We start from the raw sequence: 24,623 nt of genomic DNA on the forward strand, positions 1-24,623 counted from the left end.
CTTCATCACTGGATAGTTTAGGCACCTAATATGAAAAGAAGTTTCATATTTACAAAGCCTTCATGGACACTGGCGCATCCCTCCATCCTACAGGGATACATTAATCTTCCAGAGAGCAGCATGTTTGAAAACACAAGGCTGTCCTCAACGTTCACAGGTTTTGTAAACTGACTTTCAAACTGCTTACCAAGGAGACTGACACACCCCTGGCATTACATACATTAATTAATGCATCTAACCTGACATCTAAATGCACTGAATGGCCACATGCTCATTAGGCTGGCTGCTGCAGCTTTTGGACTTTCAAGTTAGGAGGTATGTCCACAGAGATGTTTCTTCTCACAGAAGAAATCCATGGGGAGTGAGGGCAGAGAAGAAAGCAGGGAAGAGCTAAGAGGAACAACCCAGCATGCACAGGAGGGCAATCTTGTCACTACTGCTTTCTCTTGTCACACCCTCACTTAAAACTCTGAGCATCTTGTAGTAGGATAGACAAAGATTTTAAAGGATGCTTTTCAATCTCTATCGATGCTTTTCTAGAAACCTTTTGTGTTCTCAGTGTTATCAGTGTGAATCAGTCAGCAGGAGGAGTGAGGGAAAGATGAAGCTAGGCAAGAGGTTGCAGACTTCACGTTCCATGATGAAAAGACATCACCACCCCCTAACCTCCACAAAACCATTTAGTGAAATGAGAAAAACAGCACAGAACAGCGGCACTGAAGCAGGCTGAAGAATCCTCTGATCCTCTTTCTCTGACACTGGGCCAAAAGCAGCTGCTTAAGCAAGACTCTAAAAACCAAGACAAGCATGTGGAAATACTGTCCCAAATTCTCATCTAGCTTCTAATGATTTACCTATCAAGGACCTCCTGCATTTCACTTTCCTTCATGGAAACCTTTAGTACCCTATAGCCTGCAGTTTACACCTGAACTGCAAGAAGATGATTTCCTTCTGCTTGTTCTGAACTTGCCACAGGTCAGTTTCATGCCTCCATTAAAGCTGAAGTCTTACTTCCCATGAGTCCATATATCATCACAAGTTGTCCTTCCTTTACTCTATACATCGAGACAGGCAGCAACAGGAACTGCAGTTCCCCCATACGGATGTTTCCCATCTACAACCTGAGAGCACAATGGAAAGGCTCAAAAAAACGGTGCCCAAGCATTTCTATACAACCCTGCAAAACTGAGAAGAAAAGCCCCATACAGCTGGCCAACACTTTCTGCAGGATTCCTGGGAGAAGAAAGACTACGCTATACGTTACCTGCAAAGTGTTCTAACACTTTGATGGGAAATCAGCTGCACCGTGTATGCGGACTATGGTAGAGGGAAGGAAAACAAATTCTGTGTGAGAAGAGAGAGAAGTATCCACAGATGTACAGTGTTTCTCAACATAGGTAACTACTTTATTTTGGCCATTTACTTAATGTCTGCTCTTTAGAACAAGACATTATTCTTTTTACATAATTTCCTAATAGGTCCCAATATTTGACAAAGATAGCTCCTACAATTGATTTTCATTTTAACCAAACCTTCCTCAGTAGGTTTACACAAAGATTTCCACCCCACCCACCCACCCATTTTTTGGTTTTTAGGTTTGTTTCATCCAGATTTAAAGAGTATTTTTTCATGAGACCAGGTCTGGATCCCTTTCTTACATTGAAAGAAGAATGACCTGATGTATTTTAGGCAATATTGCTTAGAAAATGTAACAAGTTTACTTTCTCAATTTTGTATCTTTTGAAGTGTCATTACTGAGTCATTAAACAACTACATATTTCACTTCAGCTACTGTTGCATATATTATTACCCCTGATCTTTTAAAATTATGTCTTCGAGTTCAGAGTTGTTACTACGGCACCACAAAACAGGTTAAGCCCTCAACATTTTTGCTTTATTCATTCTATTTAAACAGGAATTCAAGCTTCTATATACAAATGTATGGAGAAAAAAAAAAAAAAGTATGTGAATAAAGCCAGAGTCTCCTTATTTTAAAGGCTGGTTTTTGTTCTGTAAACTTTTGGGGGGTTATATTGCTGTTGTTAGAAACCTCTGTTAATGGAGTCTATAGTTCCAGGCACTGCACATGCATATAGGCACAATATACTTTTCTACTAACCACAGAAAATTAACTGAATAGAATTGTGATTATGACTTATCAAATGTATTGTTCCTGTTAGCAACACATAAAAGAACTAAAAAAACCCAACCACTCCAGAAAAGTGCTTGGAAACAAGCTTGCAAAAAGAATTTGGAAGACTGAATTTATGAGACAAAGCCATTACACCACCACCTTGTGAGAAAGCGAATTTCCTCATACTACCAGACCACTGACAAAACTTTCATGGTGAGTGGGAGCCGGCACCAAAACACAGCCTTACTAGTTCATCACGTGTTAGGGACACAGCTCCCAGCTGCTGCTCAAGCTCTAACCAGCATGTTTTCCTCCAAGTAGAGCAAGCTGCTCCTCATTGCATCACCGCTGAGCACTTTCCTTCGCTTCATTTGTGACACACCTTGGTACTGACTCGGCTTGGGATACCCAGCCACCAGCAGTGCCAGGTTCAGTATGCTGTCCCAGACATACTACACAACACAAAGATGAGAAACTACCTATTCTTTGTGAGTAACTTTCTTTTTTAAGCCTTAAAAAAAAAATATTTCCGCAGGAACATTATTTCTGACTTGACTCTGAATTACAAGTTTAGCTTATCGCTGGTCAAAAACATTTACAGATTTATTTCTGCTCATTACAGTATTACAGCTGGTATTTCATAATCATCTGTGCATCTTGCTGTATTCAGCTATACTCCTTACCCCTGGGGCATCTGTTAAATGTAATTTATGTAACACAAAATGAAAATACATTAATTCAGTCTTAGAAATAGATTTAGGAAGAGAGGAGACAGTCACAATTTAAGATAACCATGTGTGATAACCATAAGTGATGATGGCTACACCTGAAACGAGGCAAGTAGGCTAGACCAACAGCCCTGAAGTCCTGAGCTGTAAGCAAGATTATTATGGGAAGCCACCAGGGAACCCACTGCAGGGCTCAGGGGCTCTCTCCCTGCCTGAGGCTGGGTTTCCCCCCTAGATGAGTATCAGGGGACAGGATGGGGGTTGGAAGATGATGCAAATCTAAACCTTTTTCTGTCACTTCCCATGCAGTCAGAAGTTGACTGAGGAGTCCATGCTGTGAACCCAGGGCCTGGAAAATGTCCTGGTCCCACAATTCAGACATGGGATTTGGGAGACAGATCCTGCCCAGAACCGAAAGAGTTGAGTTTAAGCAAATGCTTTACAGTACCTCCACAGAGAATGATCAAAACATCTTACCCTTTTCTCAGGTGCACAATGGGGCTATGATAATCTCTCCAGATAATGTTTACGAAAGCACTCCTAGGCAGCTTGTTAACGACCACGAACTCTCATCAACTTCCTTGGGACTGTAGGCTTGCAACCCACAGCTACGCTAGGCACATTGGATGCTGTCTGAATGCCAGATTCACAAATCTAGCAAGGTGCCCTGTCCCTGTTGATTTCAACACCTTCGTCTGCTTGAGCCTTAGTCATTACCAGTCCACAGCAATCCAGTAACTCCCCTTGAAAACAGCCACTCTTTCTCTAACACAATCCCCCAGCAGACAGTTCCTACTATTCCTTCAATAAACAAACCAACACCCACCCTAGTAATCAAAGCAAAACTAAGTCTCAAAACATTTGTATATTTCTCATTTACAGATGGGATTGTATTCTCCCTTGCATCAAATGCATTTCTGAGAAGTGCTAGAAAAACAAAATAAAAACCATTTTAATGTTGCATTTTTAAAACAAACAGAGGCACCTGTAATTTCCTTCTCTGAATTTCATCTTGAGATGAATTAGCATTTCTTTCTGAAGCTGATGTGGACTGTATTGCATACAGAAGCTAGTATTCTGTTAGGACATGAAAGGAGAGGATGTGTTTTTGTCACATGGGCATCATAAATAGCATCTGCATATCACTCCTGGAGGCTAACTAGTGCTCTGTTGGGAAGCAGAGGCAAAAGGCTTAGTAGACTGTTTAGAAAAGTAATTTTGGTGGTTAAAATTTATCTTCCGAGACACCAGTTTCAAAACTCAAAGCTGATCATAAAATAACTTGTGATAGCAGAAAGCATATACAGTAATTACCGTCTCTGTTTTATTCATATTTTACTTTCTTTCTCAAGCAAGAAACACAGATTGTACTGAATGAATGAGATTGTTCCCAACTCCACTGGATGTGTCTTGAATCCTCCACATCTAATAGCTTACTGCAGAAATAAAGTGAAGTAAGTCCACCTTCAATAGCTCTGCAAGACCAAAGAGATGCTAAAGCTCCACTTTTTAAAAAGGCAGCTAAAGAAGGTGAATGCAAAATGCCACATTTTACCTACCCTAAGGAACAAGAGTACCTGAGACATGCAGTAAATCTCATCTTAGAAAACAGCACTTATTTCACTGTTTTTCAGCCAAGACCTACAGTACAAAATGTTACCCCCCCAAAGTCTTTGTTAAAACATGAGAAATACTACACTGTCAGACCACAGTGTGTTTTCACAGAACTTTTTCAATGTGTTTATTTTTTCACTTTCTCAAAACTTCAGAGTTAAAAAAAAAAAAACCAAAAAAATTAGTATCATTTAAATACACTACTGCTAACTCCAGAGCAAGATGCACTTTTTTTCTGAAATTACAAGAGCTCTCAGTAAATATTTACACAAACAGAGCTGTACTCTACTGTTTCACCAGTTCCATTTTTATCTCCTCCCAAGTGCTTTCACACAGGTGTCTTTTTTTTGTTTTATGGCTCCCCTGATTTTTTTGCCAGTAAACATTTTTATAAGCAACCAACGACACTTAATTTTCTTGAAAAGGCTCACTGGTACCTCATGTAACATTTTTGAAAAATACTTTTTACTTATAGCAATATATCTGACCACACGACTATATAAATGACACTGTCATAGTTTTGAAATTGTATTATATTGCTGGGACTGTTTCTATAAAACAGATTAAACCCCATCTTTGTCACTTAAGATGGGATACTTAAGAGTTTGGCTCTAGTCCCACAATGTTTAGCAAAGAATTCCCCTAGACTTCAGGGAGACTTTCCAGTACATAAAGACCTGCATGTATCTTCTCCTACTGCCAGCATCCCAGCTCTTTAAAGCTGCTTAGGACATGTCAAATAGGTGTGATGAACACTTCAGGACATCATATTAAGGAACTATAATTTCCTGCAGGATACCACGCAGTGAGTGAGACTTTGTAAAGCTAAAAAGCTGTTCTAGAAGGATGCTCTGTGAAGAAAAGGAAAGATCACAGACAACGCACATGAAGAAATACTCTGCAAAAGTATTTCCCCCAAGATGTCTGTGCCTTTAAAGCCCAAGTTTGCTTCCAGATGCTAAGGCCCTGATACCACTGCATATTTCACGTACTGTGATTGACCAGAAAATACATTGAAAAGTGTTCAGCCAACAGTGCAGCAGCTGCATAGCTAAAGAAAACACAAATCCCTTTTAATTTCACATTTACCGAACAAGTACAATACATCATCAACTAACTAGAGCACAGCCCAGGTCAGGCAGGAATACTTAGCTACGCCAGCTGATCCACATACAAATATCAGCCTCATTTCAAGTCCTTCTGCTTAAAATAGACACCACAGCAATTTTGATCTCACAAGCCTCAGACCTCTGGAAGGTAGATGTTCCATTTACACCAAGCATATAGGCTCCTTCTATAGTCAGGGAAGACAGGTTTGTGCTGATCTCCTAAGTCTGGCCTTGATCAGCCTCTTCAATACTTACAAGGTACCTGTAACCTTCCAGTGACTACTTAAGGAAGCCAGAACCTTATTTTACAAGGACTGTTTTGGTAGGCTCCTACTCAGGTGCGAATGAGGTGTCTACAGACTGCGCCAAACCTCTCACTTCTATGTAAAAGTGCATGACCACTGACTAGATGAAAAAACCCACCATATATGTGGAAATCTAAAACAGGAATATGGACCCATACTGGGAACACTTGAGCTGGAATCTGCAACACAGAAGGCATTAAGCGGAACTCGGAACACCTGCATTAAGTTCCCTATGATTCTGAAGTCCTGTGGTCATCCCGTGGCTTAAATGAAAATACTTCTGCCTTTTAATTATGCTTTTGTCATCAGACTAAAACAGGAGCCCAGCACAGGCAAATTCCAAAAAACCTGTTACGAAAAACATGGATAAGTGGCCTTCTCTGGAATATCCTTCCTCAGCTTGCAAATAATCCCATCCTGTCTGTGCTAAACAATCCTACTGAAACTTTTCTGCAGCAATTGTAAGATGCCTGTTTACAAGGAGGAAAAGCCAACCAACCAACCTGGGGCCCTAACAAAGGGCACAACAATTTTGAGCACCTTCCACTTTGATGCCTCAGCATCTCCAACTGTTGTTAAAAAAAATCTCTTAAGTTAAAAAAAAAGACAACAACCAGATTCAATTTCTGTTTGAGACTAGAGACCACAGATACACTTTCCTATACAGCAGGAATAACACTTGAGCAAAATCACTTCACCATTTCCATCAAACACATGTAAAAACTCTGAACAGGCTGTAAATGACTGGTTCCTCCACATCACAGCTTTCCAAGTTGTAGTCCATGGACTACTTTATACTGTATCAGAGGTCCTTATTTCCAGTAGCTATTTTTAAAGTACATTGAAAAAATTAATTGAAGTAATTAATTATTACTGTTCCAGAAAGATATTCTGTGGTCACCAATGGCCCAAAAAGGGACTTCAGACAATCCATGAGAAAGAAGAGAAATGGTTCCAAGCCTCCCTATTAATCTCTCATCACTGCTATGAAAAATCTTGAAAACCTCTGTCAAATTAAAAGTTATCACATTACAGCAGCAGCAGAGAATTTTAAGAAAGGTGCCACCATGTACACAGAGACACATAATAAGAAAAAAAAACAACCCTTCAGTAGCATCTGATCCAATGAAGAAACAGAATTTCAGACTGGAGACACAGATGGCAATGCTCTTCATTCCAACAGTTAGAGCCATAGCCTCACTATGCTATATCCTGTACCAATATGGGTACCACTTATTTCCAGTGGTTTTCCAAAAGTAAATCAGAGAATTTGGATGAGTGTTTCCTGCTCCCAGATTAAATGACAATTACCCAATTATTTTTAGCATGGTGCTCTTTTTAACCAATGAGACCACAGGCTTTTATGTATCAAATACACTTTATTCCCTTCTTCCAGATAAAAATTTGCTGTTTGTATCTGATGCAAATAATGAGTTACGGCATTCTCAGACATACCAAAATGTGAAACATTTCTTTAACTACAGAAGCAAAACGAAGATCATTTGCAGGTACACACACACAAAAACACAGCCCGACTAATGAGTAACATAGAGACACTTCACAGCCCAATAAAAAATGGGTTTACATGATAAAAAAGATTGCAGAGAAGTTTAACATACAGTTCAAGTAAAAGACTTATTTGTCTACTGTTTTGCCATCTTCAGCAGAACTTAAGAGAATTTTGCCACCATAGTGGAAAGAAGAGTTGGCTGTTCAGGTGGCCCTTTACAAAATATATGGGAAAAAGCCTCAAGAAGACAAGTGGAAAATCAGATAAAGGGGCTGGGATCTAAAGCAAACTAATAGGAAATGCTAAGAATACCTTCAGAGTTCAGATACCTGACTAAGGACAAGATGTATATGCTTCAATCCGCTTGCGGTGGAGAGTCTAAAGTTAACTCCTACGCATCAGTTCTCAAAAGAGCTCGCTATTCCTCAGGTACATGCTCTCAAGTACCAGCACCTCTTTTTTTTGTTAGTTTGTTTTGTTTAAAACTTCAGCGTTCTTCTTCTTCTATGCTTAATTAAGGAAACAGAGCAAGCTGAACTATAACGACATGGAAATCACCAGTAAAAATCAATACAATTATACTCTTTGGCAAAGTAAAAATAAGTAGAATACAAGCCTGAGTCTACATGACCAAAAATAACTCTCAATATGGTTTTTAAAATAGTATGGTTGAAATGTTATCACACTGTAAAAGTGACAACAGCCAATCTATGAATACAAAGAAAATGGAAAAGATCTACTGAGGAGTGAGAAGAATACAAAATGCCACAGTATTTTCTCTTAATATGACAACACAGCACCCACATGGCCAGTATGGCAAGTTAAAGCTTGCCATGTTTGTGACCTATGAGGCAGACTCAGGACTGAGGGAATAATTTCAGACTGGCAGAACACTACAAATGACCTCTTGCAAGGACTCTGTCAAACAGCAGCATGGTATCCAAACATCCTACACAGCTCATTCCCAGCACAGACCAGCTCCCTCCGTGTTCAGGCACACCAGCTTGACTGTGCTCACTCAAGCTGCAAGATCCAAGTCTATTGTTTCAACTTCCTAGCACAGTCAAGTGTACTTTTATTAAAATGAAAGTCCATCAATTTATTTCCTGAGGGCTGAATTATAGTTCTACTAAAAATCAATAATAAAAATGTCCACCTATTTCACTACTATGAAGTTCAGACTTTTTTTTTTAAATAACAAATGGACAAAATCTCATGTTACTGTATCTTACAAAGCTTTTAGATTACTGTCACTTGAACATTCATACTAACAGGAAAAAAAAAAAAAATCAAGAGAGGGCCTGGACTAGAAATCTAAGCTTACAGTGCTGAAATACACTGGTGCATTTGTATCTGGAAATCATCCTATTGGCTAACATTCAAAAACTCAGTACTACCCATTTATTTATTTAGAACCACACAATCTGCTATTTATTTTAAAATACACCAGCTATGGTTAAAGTTAAAAAGGTTATCTTGACAAGATTTCTATTTGACATTTAAAGATTAAAACAGAACAGTGTAATAAGTTACCTTTCCATAGACGTCCAAGAGAAAGCTATATTATCCTAGCACTCCTTGGTGCACATTAGAAACTCTTGCCGGTATTTGTGAGAGTAACTGCTAAACTATTGGGATTATAACATTGTAAGTACTAACCATTTTAAGTTTATGACCAATTCTCTCAACTATTCTGTGCCTCAGGATCATGTGTGTGTGTGTGTTTATTTCCAATTCTCCTCCACATAACCACTTCTCTAGCTACTGTTAAAGCCATGAGCACTAATTCTGTAACTTCACCACTGAGGGGATTATGTACCCTTGCATTACGCTATACAAGTTCGATTCCAAATCCAAAGATATATAATCAAAGTTTTATACTAGATCACAAGTAATCAGTTGTAAATAATTTCACTATGAAGTGAATTTTTGTAGTTCACAACTTTAATCAACATCACAAATCTTTATCAATAGTTTCTGTACAAGATTGTTACAACAAAAGCATAACTTTTTGTTGTGTTAAAGAGGCAATATTATAGTTATATTTCATTACTTTTGGCAGAAATAATTACTCAGGACTGAAACCTGTAAAAGGTGGAAGTCCACCCTCCTATCCTGTAAAAGGTGGAAGTCCACCCTCCTATAAACTTTACCAAATGTTTACATCATAAAATCAAATGATGTTACAACACAGAAGAGTGCAACTGCCTTACAGAAGAATTTTACCTCCACCTTCCTGATCCAAATCTCATTTACACAAAGAAAGACTTCTTGTGTGGGAATCGGTGAAAATTTTGGTTAGATACATCACCTGACATTCGTCTGCCTTTTAAAGTAAACTAAAACCACTCACTGAGTTTTTGAAAAAAAAAAAAAAAAAAAAAAAAAAAAAAAAAATCAGTATCAGAGAACATGGTAAAAAGACTACAGAGGAAATTCATACCATGACTTCTCAATAATTCAAGCACTGGAGAGACCACTGTAGTTGAAGCAGTCAACTTGGTGATGTAGAAGGGTTCTGCATTAACTACAAAACTGATGAGGTTTGCATCCATTTGTCAATCCTAGTCTTATCTCTTTTAAATAATGCTAAAATACAACATTACCAGTTATTGCAAATAACTTTCTATAGCCTGAATTATCTCCATCAGTGAAGGCAGACTAAGCCAGCATCATTCTTGTTTTCTTGTCTTGAGCAACTGTTAAACATTACTGTCTCCTACATAAGAGTTAAACCTAACGCTCCCCCAAAAAGGCTGTCAGATGTCTTGTTCAATCATCTTGTGACTTCTGGTGAGCAAAAGCCTAGATCCAAAGAAAAAACAGAATCTTCCAAATTCTCATTCCATACATTACTTTGACAATGCTATCCAATTTAATAAGGGGTTAAACTGGACATTAGGACTGTCTTAAATACTGTTTTTAAATAATATACTGCCTAGGACACAACATGAGGCAAACCTAAAACTGCTTAGATCTTATTTCATTGACATGATTTTCCCACCGTTACCGGAATGATTTATTGATTTGTCTTTGACTGAAGAGAAGCAAAATCCTCTCCCTCAAGCTGCACTTACAGCACTTGTTCTTAGTCTGCTTTAAAGTATCTGTGAAACAGATATGGAAATTGAGACCCAATGGAACAATGAGTTTCATACCGTACACTCATCATCATGGCATGTATCGAACAGATTTTACTAAAGCATCACTTGGAAAAGCTTGGAAAATTCTCCACCATGCTTTACGGTTTCTAAGAAACTTCTGCTGTTACTGGTATCAGCAAGTTTGCTATTTTGGCATCACACTAAAGCCCTGGTGCCTCCATTTCTGACCCCTTCAAACAAAAACAAGCTGCTCAACAATGTCTAATCCGTGCGTCATGTAATCCTGCTTAATACTCTACAAACTCTGGGTAATATTTGGGTAGTTTTTAAATTTAGCAAAGAACATCCTGGCCTACTTCAAAGATACCCTCGCCTTGGGTAGCGTCCCTTAGAAGTGTCACCCACACTCATTTCAAAGAAGAAAAGCAAACACACATAAATGCATAAGAGAAATGAACAAAAGATGAAATAAGAGATCCTGGTCTAATAACATAATAAAAACATACGCTATTACAAATCAAACTATTGAAATGGAAATATGAAGATGATGTGAGCACCAAACACACCACTCAAACAACTAAAGAGACATTCTGACTCTCGACGCTGCTTTGGCCACATTTACCAGTACAAGACAGAACCCTGCACAGGCACACCTGTCCCCCTGCTTCCAGCGAGGGCAGACTCTGCTGCAGAGGACTGTGGCATGGCCAGTTAAATCATGCAAGCCTTCCTCCCATCCACACAGAGCAATTAATACAAAGTCAGCTACCGCTCCGCCAGAAAACAGAAAATCCCTTCTTTCAGACATCGTCCGCTTCCTGCAGCATCACTATCTCAAAAGTGGCTCACACTGCAGATACTACCAAAGAGGTCTAAATTAAATTCCATTGTAATTCTTCAGTATACCGTCCCGACTGTCCTTCCTAAGATCCCTCAGACCCTCGCTGAAGGACAAATATGTTCCTATTTTGTTTAGGCTGTCAGGCAGACACTCTCCAATCATTAGCCTCTTGTCAACAGCGATGCTGGGGTAGATTACTAGTGCGTACTGCTTGTAATGGCAGGTGCATGGCCCTGGGGCTGCCATCTGCCAGGAAGGAAGTGTTCTCCTCTAGGATGCTGAAGGGATTGACAAATCATGTAAACAAAACACTGAATCATTCCTAATCTATGGACTCAAGCTATTGCATTACTCTTCTGCAATGTAGATGTTACCAACAGAGGTGGGGGCTTAGGTTTGGGTCTTGGGTTGTTTTTTTTCCCCCCAATTAACTATTTCTGTGATTGATTTACTGAGATAAAAAACAACCTCTAAAATAACTTTTATTTAACTGGACAGGCAAGCCTTGATTTGAAAACAAACAAAAAAATACCCTGGTATCAAAGATGTTTATTTTGGAAAGTATTTCCCTGCTGTTAACTTGTAACATACGTCTTTCCAGAGCATATTGCCCTTCACTGTGCGCAGGAACTAGATTTTTTCAATCACTATTTTTGATACATCTATACACAATTTTGGGCCACCATCAATTCATTAAAAATTTGAGAACATCTGTTTTGAAAAAAAAAAAAAAATTGAGAGTAAAAAATCCCTGGATAGTAACAGAACTCTGAGTATAGTCTTTGGTCTTTTAAATCCATTTCCAAAGGGATCTCTCAACAGTGCTAGTTTAGTGGCCCATTTTTCACCTCAGCTACCAAGCAATAGCACAACTCCATGCAAATATGCACACACTTACCAGACTAGTCGCTGCAATCATACTTGTTCAGGAAAGTTACTCATTACTGTCTAACTGGCAACACACAGGAGTTTACACACTACTGCTGTCTTTAAGTGCGCCTCAAATGCTAGCACTTTAACGCTCCATTAAGTGTATTTTTTAGGTGAGGTTCTGTAAAGATGTAATCTTTACAGTGATTTTTCTGTGGTTTGGATCAGGCTCATAACACGTAAACCTTAAAAGCTTGCTTTAAATATAAACACCTACAACCCTGCAACTAAGGGATTCGTCCTACCTATGTAAGTGTGGAAACTGCAAATACAATGTAAACCAGTATTCCTGGTTTCTTCTACAGCTGACAGAGGTGCAGGGGAGAAGTTGGGCTACTTTGTAACTTGCATTTAAAAGAGATGGGAGCAGTCACCCTTGCTGGCTCTGTTTACTGCTGCTGGTTCTTGTGAGCGCCTGGCAATCTGACTAACCCAAGATGCCCACATGCTGGACAGCTAAAGGCAGTTGAGACAAACACAAGTGTAAAAAACAAAACAAGAAAGCCTTTGGAAAGGCTGAAGGAGGAAAACCAGCCTTTTCAACAACCAGCAGCAAGGGGACCCCTGAGCAGAACTTGGCTTTTCAAGGCTGTCACTCTTGACATTCTGCACACATACGCACAAAAACTTTAAAAACAACCACATGCCAGACAACAGACACACAAACAAATCATGTATGAACTTTGGGGTCACCATACCATCTTCTAAAAACTCAACGGGTGCTCCTGATCTCTGTGTATACACAGACCACTTCTAAGTAAACACTGTAAGAAACTACAACAAAAAACAGTGTTGTGAAACCCTCATAACTACACACCCCAATTTATCACATCAGTCAATCTACTCACTTCAAATTGCCATTACACACACTGCACCGACATAACATTAAAACTTCCACAAACTCTGCTGAAGTGTATCATAACTAATACACAACACACCTAGGCACAAAGAGAAAACATACAGACAACCAGTATAAAAGCATACTATACCTCAACAAATTGGGAAAAAGAAAAGACCCCAGATATAGGCATTTCTTTATGTGTTTATTACTTTAGAAAGAAACATATTAACATAAATAGTGCTTTAGAGGAAATCTGATATAAACAAAAAACACCTGGATGTACCTATGTTGTCATTTAACTGCCTAATAGGAAGGAAAGTTAGATTACACACACGAACTCTAGCTTAATTTTTCCTTGGATGCTTGCTGAGTTTCAACCTTTAAACCACTTCAACATTCCAGTGTAATTAACGCTATTTAAAATAATAGTAAATCAACCGTAAAGAAACCTATGTTACTTTCTCCTTATTAAAAACAAACAAACCACCGTATAAAACATGTCCTAATACTCTTTCTGTTCACACATTCCTTTATCCATTTTACTTAGAAGCAAATGTTAGTCTCTGTAGCTATCTTGAAAGAAATCATGTAATCAGAAGCAATCATCAACCTAAGCATTTCCTCTGCCTTGAGCAATGACTGTACTGGTTCATTTTAGAACAAATCCACCATTCAACTTGGTCTATAACAATTTATCTTAAACGACTCAAAGTAACCATGACATTCTTTCTAAGAGCAGTATAGCTAAACATAATCTAAAGTATAAAAAGCAAAATAAAAGTCTAATAGATGTTACGCATTTTAATATTCTATCTGCTTGTAAAAAGCTGACATCCGTATAATAAACATAATTTAAAATATCAAAGGCTTCATTTAATCTCAGATAACTTCAGTTTACATTTTGTGTTTCACAAGTGGCACTGCTGGGTTCAGACCTAACCATTTTGGTTTGGCCGGCTGTAAAATGCAGTCTGGAAGACAAGAAATGAATTTCTAGAGGTTGTAAAATAAAACCTCCGATTTTTAATTCTAATCATAAGAGATTTAAAAAATAAAACTACGTAAGGTATTAAATGTAGTTATTTCTGCTGTTAATTTTGATGTTCCCGCAGAACTTGCAATAAAAGAAACTACTACAACTGATTTATTAAAAAAAAATTTAAAAAGATGTATAGATTTCTAACACAGCATATAGTTCTTTTAATACTTCTAACAAGTCATTTTAAAATGAATACAAGTTTTGTTAGAGACAAACGTTCTCATGCTGCGCTAAGAACCAAAACTTAATGGCAGTTAGCATAACAGAGGAGAAAAAAAATAATAATATAATTCACTGTGCAAAGCAATCCCAAGGAAAAAGGAAGCAAGGGTTATGTCTTCAATAATCTCAAATGCCATTAGAAAGACACAGGAAGAGATTTCTCAAGATAGGCTTTTTATTGTTTAGGTGCAATCATAAAACCCTCACAAAAGTAAGAGCTAATTGACAAGGCAGGGGGGTCATTATTATCAAAAATCACCTTGTTATGATCTTAAGTTGATGCATTACAGATGATTACTTCTTTAAATAAATCAAGACAAAGGAAACTAACATAGGAGGAGAACAACCCTCAGGGTTTTTTTGCACTATTACACACAGTATTTGTTCAGTTTCAGAAAACTAGACCAACTACTAGAAACATGTACAAGTTACAAAGCATTTTGTTAACGGAAAAGAAAACAAATTAAAAGATAAGCCGCCGAAGCTTGGTGTTTTCAATTAAGCAAAATTCCCTATTATACACCCACTAAATTTAATGGGAATTTTACTTAAGATTTTCACGATTACACATATTAACCCCACCAAAATAGAAACAAAACTCCCATTTGATTTCAATGGAGCTAAGATCCACCATAAAAAGTCACATCATTATTGGATGTAAACTGTCATAAATATACTGGAATAAATAAATTACACTATATGAGAAAAATGAATGTAAATGTCTCTATAAATAATGAAAACCATACACAGTTCATATGTTTTTAAGCAAAAAAAAAAAAAAAAGGTCATAAATTAAGAACAAAGGCTAATTGTCAGCAAGTAACAAGTTTCAACCAACCAGCAACAGTATTTTATTTACACATCAGATGAAGGCAAGTGTTTCTCCAATTCTTAAATATTTGCACTTTCAGAACACAGTAAAACTAAATGAGCCAATAATTTCAAGCAACCTTTTTAATTTTTCTGTTTTGACAGCAGCTGTGGATGCACTGACTTGCTCTTGCCACAACAGGATAACATGAACAGAGATTTCCAAAAGCACAGCACTCCCTACAGCAGAGGCAAGTTACTGATAGCAGAGAGACAAGCTACATGTGAAACCCAGCCACCTTTAAAATATACAAATAATTTCCCTTAAAACACTTATCCACACGAAAACACATCTACTGCTACAGACATTCAGGGAGAATTCAAACTGGTTTTTAACATGTATTTTACACAAACCAAATTATTAATTTACTGGGAAGGTAATTACAAGGAGCTTCTTTGTATACCCTGTATCTCTGAGATTCTCCTGTTCTAAACACTAAATATATGTGGATTATCCACTGTTTTAAAATTGTTAGAAACCTCTCTTGGTTTTTGAAGAAGTAAAGCTTCTTAACTTTGCTAATATAGTTAAAAACAAAATTTGAAAAAAGTGCAAACTACTAAGTAAACAATGCTGATTATATATAAGCTATCTTTTGTGCAAACCATTAATTTTTAGAAAATTAGATTCTCTCAACTCTACCTGAATTACTGTGTTAAAATAATCTTGCCTATGCTCAAAATACAGTTTCCTTAAATCGCATGTATTTCTCTGGAAAACACTAAATTCTTAGTAGTCTCCCAAATTACAGTGTTTGAAATTCACATACACTGGCACAATACTTGGTGATCTTTTTTAAACAAACTTCAGTGTAAAATCCCAATGAAAACCAAAAGGTAAACTAGGAAATTTGCAAAAGCTAATGATTTGATTCAACTTACGCTGATGAAGTCCTTTGTGATAGATTTCTCCTTCTTTGTGCTATGACTTCCCCAGTTTGCCTGCAATTAACCCGAAGCCCTGTTTTTTGGTACCTAACCCTGCGTGCTGCTGCCTGCTGATGCTTGTGTAAGGTTTTTCCTTACCGCCTTGGCCTGCTGATACTGGCTACATTAATCCCTGAGCCCAGGAGGCGTGCACGCTTCTCAGGGAAGCAGGGTGGTGAAGACAGCCTTGCCTCCTACAGAGAGAGTAAACCTCAACTGGCTTCCCCGCACCACTTCTCGCTGCGGTCTGCATTTACAAGCTTACGGGAAAGAGGAAAAATAAACACGCATGCAGATTAAATATTAAAATAAGCCAAGCCTATAACCACCCTTTTGACAAATATATGGCAGAACCAACACCCCCCCCTCCTCTGTACACTGTGTACCAAATTAACAGGGTTATGTTTATTGCATTAGCCTTTTGTTTACTGGATGGGAAGGGCAACAGTGGGTTCCCCATTTATCCTGCTTTTCGCCTGGATGGTGACCAGGCTGCCATCCACTCCAGGTTTTCCCGGTAACTGGTGCCCGCTTCCCGCCACCTCCACCCCCACCCTGCTTTAGGGTCAGCAGTTTGGGGAACGTTGTGGAAATAGCTCTTTCCCAACATGGGGCTTGCTTTGCAGTTGGGGCTGTAGGTGGCTCAAGAAAAACTCGTTTCTGTGAAAAATCAGATTGCAAAGCAAAGGGCGTGACGATTTTTTGGTGGCCGGGAAAACAATCCCAAGGGTGGACAAGGACAGGGGGAGCTGCAGCATCCCCACCGCTCTAGGTCAAGCCACAGGGATCCTGAAAACAACCCCAGTAAAACTAGAAGCAACAAACAAATAACACTCTGCCCTCAACCCTTCCAGTCGCTTAGAATAAGAGTTCATGCTTTCAAACTCTGACATTTCATTCAACAATCCTCTCGTCTTAATTAGGTTCAAAGCTTGCTCTGCAAACGGTGGATCTCTCATCTTTTCCATCTTCCTGTACTTCCTATCAAAAGAGAAAATATTTTCTTCTTCAAAATCAACTAACTACTAAGAAAACAGAAAAAAAAACCAACCCTGCAAGTGGCTCTTGCAAAACTGTCGCTGTGCCTATTATTGATGACCTCTATCAGCACTGTGAATACAGGAGCAGTACCTATTCCCCTCCAAGCAACTACTATTAGGTGGTATGTTGTTTCACCTAGCTACACCCATAAACGTAGATAGCACAGCCATATATGCATACGGGTTTAAAGTACCACATCTTGCATATATTCAAGAGCAAAGAAAATCCCTATGGTGTCTCATCATTGACTTTTAATCCCTGACAGACCGGCTGTTCTGTGTGCTCCCCAACCAGCCCCCAGTTGTGTAAAAATTCTCACTCCCTACGAGGAGGCGGGTTGCTATTTTGGGATGTTGTGTAAATGTGTGTGTATTTCTTTGTTTCTTTTTTTTCTTCTTTCAAACAGCATAACTAGCACCTCAAGAAAGGAACAGCTACATAATTGAAACCTGAATTCTCTCTCACCCCAAGTTTCAGATTTCTTCAGTTTGCTTTTGCCTTTGAACACCCAGCGTTTGCAATCCGTGTAAAAGCAAGCCAACCAACTGGTCATTCATGCTGGGACTGAGCCGCCAGCTGGGACATAGTTATACGCCACCATAGGGTGGGCCTTTAAGTGAAATGTGCGATACAACATGCAATAGCGCGTGCATACAGTGACTTCTGGAAAGAATTATTATTTTCTTTTTAAATTCGCATTCCATGCTCAGCATGATTTACTGTTAAACTTTTGCAAGAGAGAAGATATTTCAAAACCAAGATATTAAATTTGTCTTTCTCATTTTGATATGATTGACCTTCCCAGCTAGAGAGCCAAGGATTTTTTTGTAACCTGATGTCCCCAGTCTAACAATCCTGAGTTTTTTAACTCAGTCATTTTACATTTTTAAATAGTATTTAGAAGCTGCATTAACACAAACTATTCTGGTCACATTTTCCAAAATCTTACATCAGAAAACTCTGAAGTACAGCCCAAACATAGTAACCGTGTAAACATTAGCTTCTGGGGGGGGTGGGGGTGGGGAGACACGACCCGAAAGTACACGCTCATAATAATAGCACAGTTGAATTAAAATATGAAGAAATACCCCAAAATTAAACTTTTTCTTATACAAAGAGCCAGCGAGTTCCTCCAGGGCTGTTTATTACAGGACACATTGGGGGTAAAAGAGATTTTTAAGAAAGCAAGGAGGGATAGTGCTCTACCTGACAAAACACAACCCCGCGGTGAGCAACAAACACCAAGCACAAACACGCATGGCAGGCACTGTCAGACGTAGCTACTCACCTTTCACAGCACTCGCTTCTTTCAGGTTGTGAGACAGAAAGTCTATGCTGGCATAGGCGCTCATCTCCAATCTGTTGATTCCCCCGTTCAGGACATGCCTGGCTTTCGACCTGGCTTTGTCACAGCTTGCCAGGGTCCCGTCCACGACGTCAATGGCGATGTAGTTGAGGCCGTTCTGGAAGCCGGCCGAGGTCTCCCGGCACATGGGGCTGCTACCCTGCTCCTCCTCCAGGCCTTCGTTTTTCCTGAGGGACACGTTCTCCACTGAGGCCGAGTTGTGCCGTTTGGGGTTGTGTGCGAAGGAGGGGGACACGGGGGTCACAGTGGTGGTGGAGGAGAAAGTTTCCGAGCTGTGCCTCCTGCGCCCCTGGGGATCTGCCCGGATGACCTTGGCCCCCCGGTTGGGGTCTGGGGGAGGGCTGGAGAGAATGAAAGCCTCAACCCCAGAGAGGGTGAGCCTCTTCACCCCAGCCGTGGGGCTGGTGACCCGGGCACTTTCTGACTTCTGAACGATGGGTTGCGGTGGGGTAGTGGCCATGCCAAAGGTCATCTCTGTGTAATCCCCACCATCGGATGGGCTGGACGAACAAGCCACCCCCACAGCTGCCTTCAGGTAGCGCCCATCGGGCTGGCTGGTGCTGGAGGAAGAGCCTGGAGAAAGCGCTTCCAGGGAGCCCACCGAGACCGTGCCCGACTGGGAGGGCGACTGTGACCCAAAGTCAATGTTCATGTAGTCAGAGAGAGGGGAGCGCCTCTGCCCAGTGCCCGAGCCCAGGGAGGAGGCTGGGCTGTCGGCGGGCAGCGAGGGGGGAGAATAGACAGCAGCATCCCCAAAGTCAATGTTGATGTATTCACCGGGGCTCTTGGGCTCGGGCGGCAGAGGGTGCTCGTTCATGCAGGGTAGCATCGTCCGCAAGGTCTCCAAAGAGAGGCGGCTGGGCCGGGCCACCCGCTGGCACCGCTGGCTCAGGAAGCTCTCGGTCCGGCTGTGCCGCAGGGGGGAAGGCACCGTGTGGCCGGAGGGGGCAAAGGAGCCCGCAGGCAACTGGCCCGCTCCACACGCCACCTCCTCTGGGATCATCCTCCCCGGGGAGTTCATGAAGACGTACTGGTCGCTGTCCTTTGCCAGGCCCTGGCTCTTGTAGGAGCGGGGTAAGGAGCTGTACGAGTAGCAGCTGGGCTTGGGGGGCTCGCTGGAACCGTGCCCTGAAGGAGCAAAAAAGAAGTCCGGGGGGGTGAGGGAGGGAGCCTGGGGCCCGTGCTGGGGGTCCCGAGGGGACATATTGATATAGTCGCCATTACTCAGCCTCCCATCTGAGCTCTCCACGGACAGCTTGGAGCCACACCACATCCGCATGTACCCGCTATCGTCAGGGGAGCTCTCCCCGGGCGAGCTGTTCTTGTAGCTGCTCCCGTTCCCGGGGGACCCGCCACCCACCCCCGCCCGGGGCTGCAGGATCTGCTTGGGGGCCGATACACTGGTGGGGCTCATGGGCATGTAGTCATCGCTCCCCCGGCTTCCCTGCCCTAAGGCTGCGGCCACGCCGGGGGTCATGGGCATGTAGCCGTCATCTCCCCCTCCTCCTCCTCCTCCTCCTCCCCCCCCTGCCGGCGGCCCCAGGTTGGTGCTGCTGCTGCCGGAGCTACGGTGGGAGCCGATCTCGATGTCCCCGTAGTCCTCGGGGTAGGGGGTGTAGGTGACTTTGGGGGAAGCCCCGGCCTGGCAGGAGGGGAAGAGGCGGCCGGCGCTGCCGGCGAAGGTGGCGCGCATCAGCGTGTACTCGTCGAGGGAGGCGGAGGAGACCTGCGGCGGGGCGGGCCTCTGCCGGCACGGGGTGGTCAGCGAGTAGGTCCGCTTCCGATGGCCCCGCTCGGCCGCGGCGTCGGGGCACGGCCGGTAGCAGAGGCGGCCGCTCGGGGGCCGCTCCATCGCCATATAGCCGTAAAGGTCGGTGCCGCCCCCGGGGTCCCGCACCGGGGGGGTCTCGGCCACCGACTCGGGGGTGTTGCTGCGGTTGCTGGCAGTGGAGGAGGAAGAGAAGGGCCGCAGGTCGCCGCCCGGGCTGGAGCCGTACTCGTCGAAGGACATGAAGCCGGCGTCGCTGGGGGAGCCGGAGACGGAGGCGCTGCCGCTAGACGGGCGCTGCGGGTGATGCGGGTGGGCAGGCTCGGAGCCGAGGCCGCTGCTGGACGAGAGGCTAATGGGGCTGGTGGCGGAGGGGGGCGAGTGGGAGGCGGGCATGGACATGGAGCGGCTGCTCTGCAGGCCGCCACCGGCCAGCACCGGCAGCAGCTTCCCCGCCTGCCGGCCCCCGCCGCCGCCGCTGCTAAGCGTGTGCGAGCGGCTGAGGGGGGTCCGCACGGGGCCCGGGCTCATGGGGCTGCCGGCCACCGAGCCCACCCGGCAGCCGTCGCCCTCGCTGGCCGTCCGCACCCGGCACGGCGTGCACTTGGTGCCGGTGCCGGCGGCGAGGCTGTCGGTGCGGGAGCGGCGGAGGAGACCGGTCTGGCTGGGAGGCAGGTTGACCAGATGGTGGTGCCGGCGACCGGGCACAGTGATGGGGTGGGTGGCAGAGGCGCCGCTGCCGCCGGGCCCGGCGGCCCCTCCGGAGGAGGAGGAGGAGGAGGACTGGCTCTTGCTGCGGGGCCGGAACTCGGACAGCTCCTTCAGCGCCTTCATGGCCTCCAGGATGGTCTCGTGGATGTTCTGGGCCACCACCGAGTCGTCCGCCTGCATCCAGAGCTCGCCGGGGCCGGTGGCCGCCGAGCGCCCCACCTCGATGAAGAAGAAGCTGTCGGAGTGGCCGCAGCGGCGGATGTTCATCAGCTGCAGCGTGACCGTGGGCAGCTCGCAGTTGAGGCGCACGAACCCGATGGTGCGGGCCGAGAGGCACAGCCGGTGGACGCCGGTGAGGTTTTTGCTCTGCCCCAAGCCCTTGGGCTTCAGCGTCACCTGCCAGACCTCCCGGTAGGCAGCGGCGGCCGGGGTGATCAGCCCGTAGTTGAGGTCCTCGCCGGCGGCGGCCAGGGAGGCGGCGGCCGCGCCGCAGGAGGCGGAGAAGGGGGAGGCGAGGTGGCGGTGGGGGGACCCCTGGCAGGCAGCCTTGCCCTCGTTGAGCAGGTCGGTGAGCGCCCGGTACCAGCCCTCCTGCTCCTGCTCGTTCTCGGCCGCCACGGCGAAGTACTCGTCCTTGGTGTAGAGGGCGATGAGGTACTTGTGCTTGGCGTCCGCCCGCTTGTTGATGTTGAGGCAGGAGTCCAGGGCGATCACCCGCTTGGGCGCCCCGGACTTGTTCCTCCATTTCTTCTCGCTCTCGTAGTACTCCAGCCGGGCGCCCCCCGCCTCCTCCCCGCCGCTCGGGCCACGCAGCACGAAGAAGCGCTTGTGGCCGTGCTTCTGCTTGCGCAGGTACCCGCACTTCCTCACGCCCTGGTTGTTGTTGTTGTTGTTGTTCAGGTTGGGGCCGGGCGGGGAGCTCAGGGGGGGCAGTAGCCCCAGCACGGCGGGGCTCGCCATCCCCGACCCCGCGGCAGGAGAGCCGCCCCGCTCCTCTCGCTGCTGTCGCTGCCGAGCGGGACCCGGGGGGCCGAGCGCCGCGGGAAAACGGGAACGGGGGGCGGGGAGCGAAGCGAGTAAAATAAAGTTATTCCTCCGCGGGAAGAGCGCGGCAGCACGAAGCCGCGGCGGGGTCCTCCGCCGTCGCCTCTAGGCAGCGGGTGCTGCCGGCGGCCGCCCGGCGTCCTCCCCGGCTCGGCTACCGGCGGCGCCGCTGCCGCTCTCCGGTCGCTGCTGCTGCCGCTGCTGCTGCCGGCGCCGGCGGGAGTTTCGCCGTAAGTAACACATCGCGCACCGAGTGCCCCAACTAAAGAGCAAAACAACACGTGACCGCCGCCTTACCGAGACGCTCACACACCGAGACAGGGCGGGGCTCGGCCGCCGCCGGCACCGCCCCGCATTGGCCGCCGCGCCGCGCGAAAGACGGCACCGACCGCCAATGGAACGGTGGGGCAGGCCCTCGAACGCGAGGCAGCGTCACGCCATTGGGTGGCGGGAGCCTCGTCCCCCACCCCTTTCCGTCCCCTCCGCGGCGGGCGTGTTCCCGCCCACAGCCTCCGGCCCCCCTCAGGCACAGCGGGACCCGCCCCCCCCTCCCCGCCTTCCGCGCACACAGCCCGGAGCGCGCCGGGCCGCGGGAACGGCGGGGCGAGCCGGTGCACCCGGCTGAGCCCCTGTGCCGGCCCCCGCCATCCATGGCAGGCCCGGCGGGCGGGACACGGGTGGACATCGGCGTCGCTGGCCGCGGCCATCAGGTGCTGCCGACCCGCCTGGCGTGGGGCCCTCCGCCCCCGGAGCGGAGCTTCCGGGCGTGCGTGTGCGCCAGGCTCCCCCCCGCACACCCACACACACGCGTGTGTGCGTCAGCCCTTCTCGCACACGCACGCACGGCGGCTCCCCCCCCCCGCCTCGCGCCGCACGCGCACTCCTCCACCTGGTGTGTCAGCCCGCGCCCACGCGCACGGCCGCCCCCACGCTCCCCCCGCCTCACGCGCCCCCATCGCGCCCCCCCAGCCCCGAAACACGCGGGAACCGCCGCTCCCCCCGTGCCCGGCTGCTCCCGGCCCCCGCAGCGGCTATTTGCGTGCGGCGAGGAAATGCCACCCAGGGCGGGCGGAGAGGCGCACTGTTACCCGGTTTTAGTTAAATAAATTAATTGATCCGGGCGTTTGGCGTTAGCGGCGAGTAGGGCCAGCGCCCGCGCCCCCCCGGGCGAAGCCGGCCCCGGCGGGGCTCGCTCGCCGCGCGGCAATAAAGGAACGAGCGAGCGGCGGGGAGCGGAGCGTGGAGCGTGGCCCCGGTGCCCCCCCCCCCCCCCCCCCCGCAAGGCTGCCTGCTGCTCCCGCCGCCACCCGCGCTCCTGTACGGGGCGTGCGGGGCCCCGCGGGGCCCTCCCCCGCTTGTTTACCGGGGACCCGCACGTTAGTGAGCGTGGCCGCCGCGCCCGGGGATAGATGGGCGCCCGCCTGCCTCCCCCTGCCGCCGGAGGGAGGTGAATGGCGGCGGGGAGGGGGCGCGACTCCGGGCCGGGGGGGGCGACGGCGGGGAAGGGGCCCCGGCCGGGGTGGGCGGCGGAGCCGACAGTTCCCATTTGCCTGTGTGAGGCGGGAGCGGGGGAAGGAAGGGGGGGCGCAGGGGGCCCGGCAGGGGATGCCCGGCTACCGCCTGCCGGGGAGGGCAGCCGCAGCTCCTCAGGCAGCGCGCAGCCCGCGGCGGGGCGGGCGGTGATAACAAAAGTCGGGGGATGAAGAGAAAAGGCTGTGCCGGGAGCGCATGGCCCAGCCTGCTCCTCGTCGCGGCCCCGAGCGGCGGGTGAAGCCTGCTTTTGCACATGCCCGGGAGGAAAAGTGAGGCTGGGGTCACACTGACATCCATCCCTGCCTCCCAGTCTCTCTCCCGAACGCCGTCGGGACACGCTTTCGTTTGTGCGCCTGCGATGAAGCTGAAGCAGCGGGTTTGCGCGTAAAACCGAGAAAAAACCCCCACCTAACACCACCACCTACCCACGCCCACCCCCCCACCCCCCCCAAAAAAAAAAAAAAAAAAAGGGGGGGGGGGGAAAAGACGAAAGTGATGCGGTGCCTCCAAGCTGCCGCCGTGCGGGGCTGGGGGCGGGGGCGGGCGCTCCCCACGTTGCCGGCGGAGGCGGCGGGAGCCCGCAGCCGCACGTACCGCTGCCGCCGCACGGCCCTGCTCCGCGCCCTCCTGCCAGGAATTCTCCGCGGTTTGGGTCATAATAACCCATTTAGAAATCAACAGCTGTAACCTGGTGTGTGTGTGTGATTGGAAAAGACCACTTCACTGTAAATACCGGTACGCTGCAATAACGCAGCTTTTGAAGAAAGACCTCTCCCTTCCTCTTGTAGGGAAATATGAACGTTTACATACAAAGTAGTAGTGGTTACCTGGGTTTGTTCATTGTGTTTTTTTGTTAAGGGGGGGCAGAGAGAGAGAAGTAATTGGAGATCTGAGGCACCGACCTCTCCGAAGAAGCAAGAAATGCGCTCCCGCGACATGCGACTGCTTCAGTTCGTAACCTTGGGCAAGGTACCGGTGACCTTTCT

General features: G+C 46.1%; 1 protein-coding gene across 2 annotated transcripts in view; it reads right to left on the reverse strand.

Annotated features, from left to right (window-relative positions):
* The window catches only part of IRS2 (insulin receptor substrate 2), an 84,847-nt gene extending 61,506 nt beyond the window's left edge, over nucleotides 1–23,341 (reverse strand). The window contains exons 1-2 of one of the 2 annotated variants that reach the window (XM_080377726.1): nucleotides 18,504–23,341; nucleotides 1–17,155 (exon numbers count right to left, since the gene is read on the reverse strand). The exon at nucleotides 1–17,155 is cut by the window's left edge and continues 61,506 nt beyond it. In XM_080377726.1, coding sequence (XP_080233852.1) covers nucleotides 17,130–17,155; nucleotides 18,504–22,020 — 3,543 coding nt within the window. In that variant the 5' untranslated portion in view covers nucleotides 22,021–23,341 and the 3' untranslated portion in view covers nucleotides 1–17,129. The remainder of the gene's footprint in view (nucleotides 17,156–18,503) is intronic. The other variant, XM_080377727.1, reaches the window with a different exon arrangement.
* Between the last annotated feature and the right edge of the window lie 1,282 nt (nucleotides 23,342–24,623).

This window comes from Falco punctatus (genome assembly GCF_963210335.1).
Source record: "Falco punctatus genome assembly, chromosome: 2".
NCBI classification, from domain to species: domain Eukaryota; kingdom Metazoa; phylum Chordata; class Aves; order Falconiformes; family Falconidae; genus Falco; species Falco punctatus.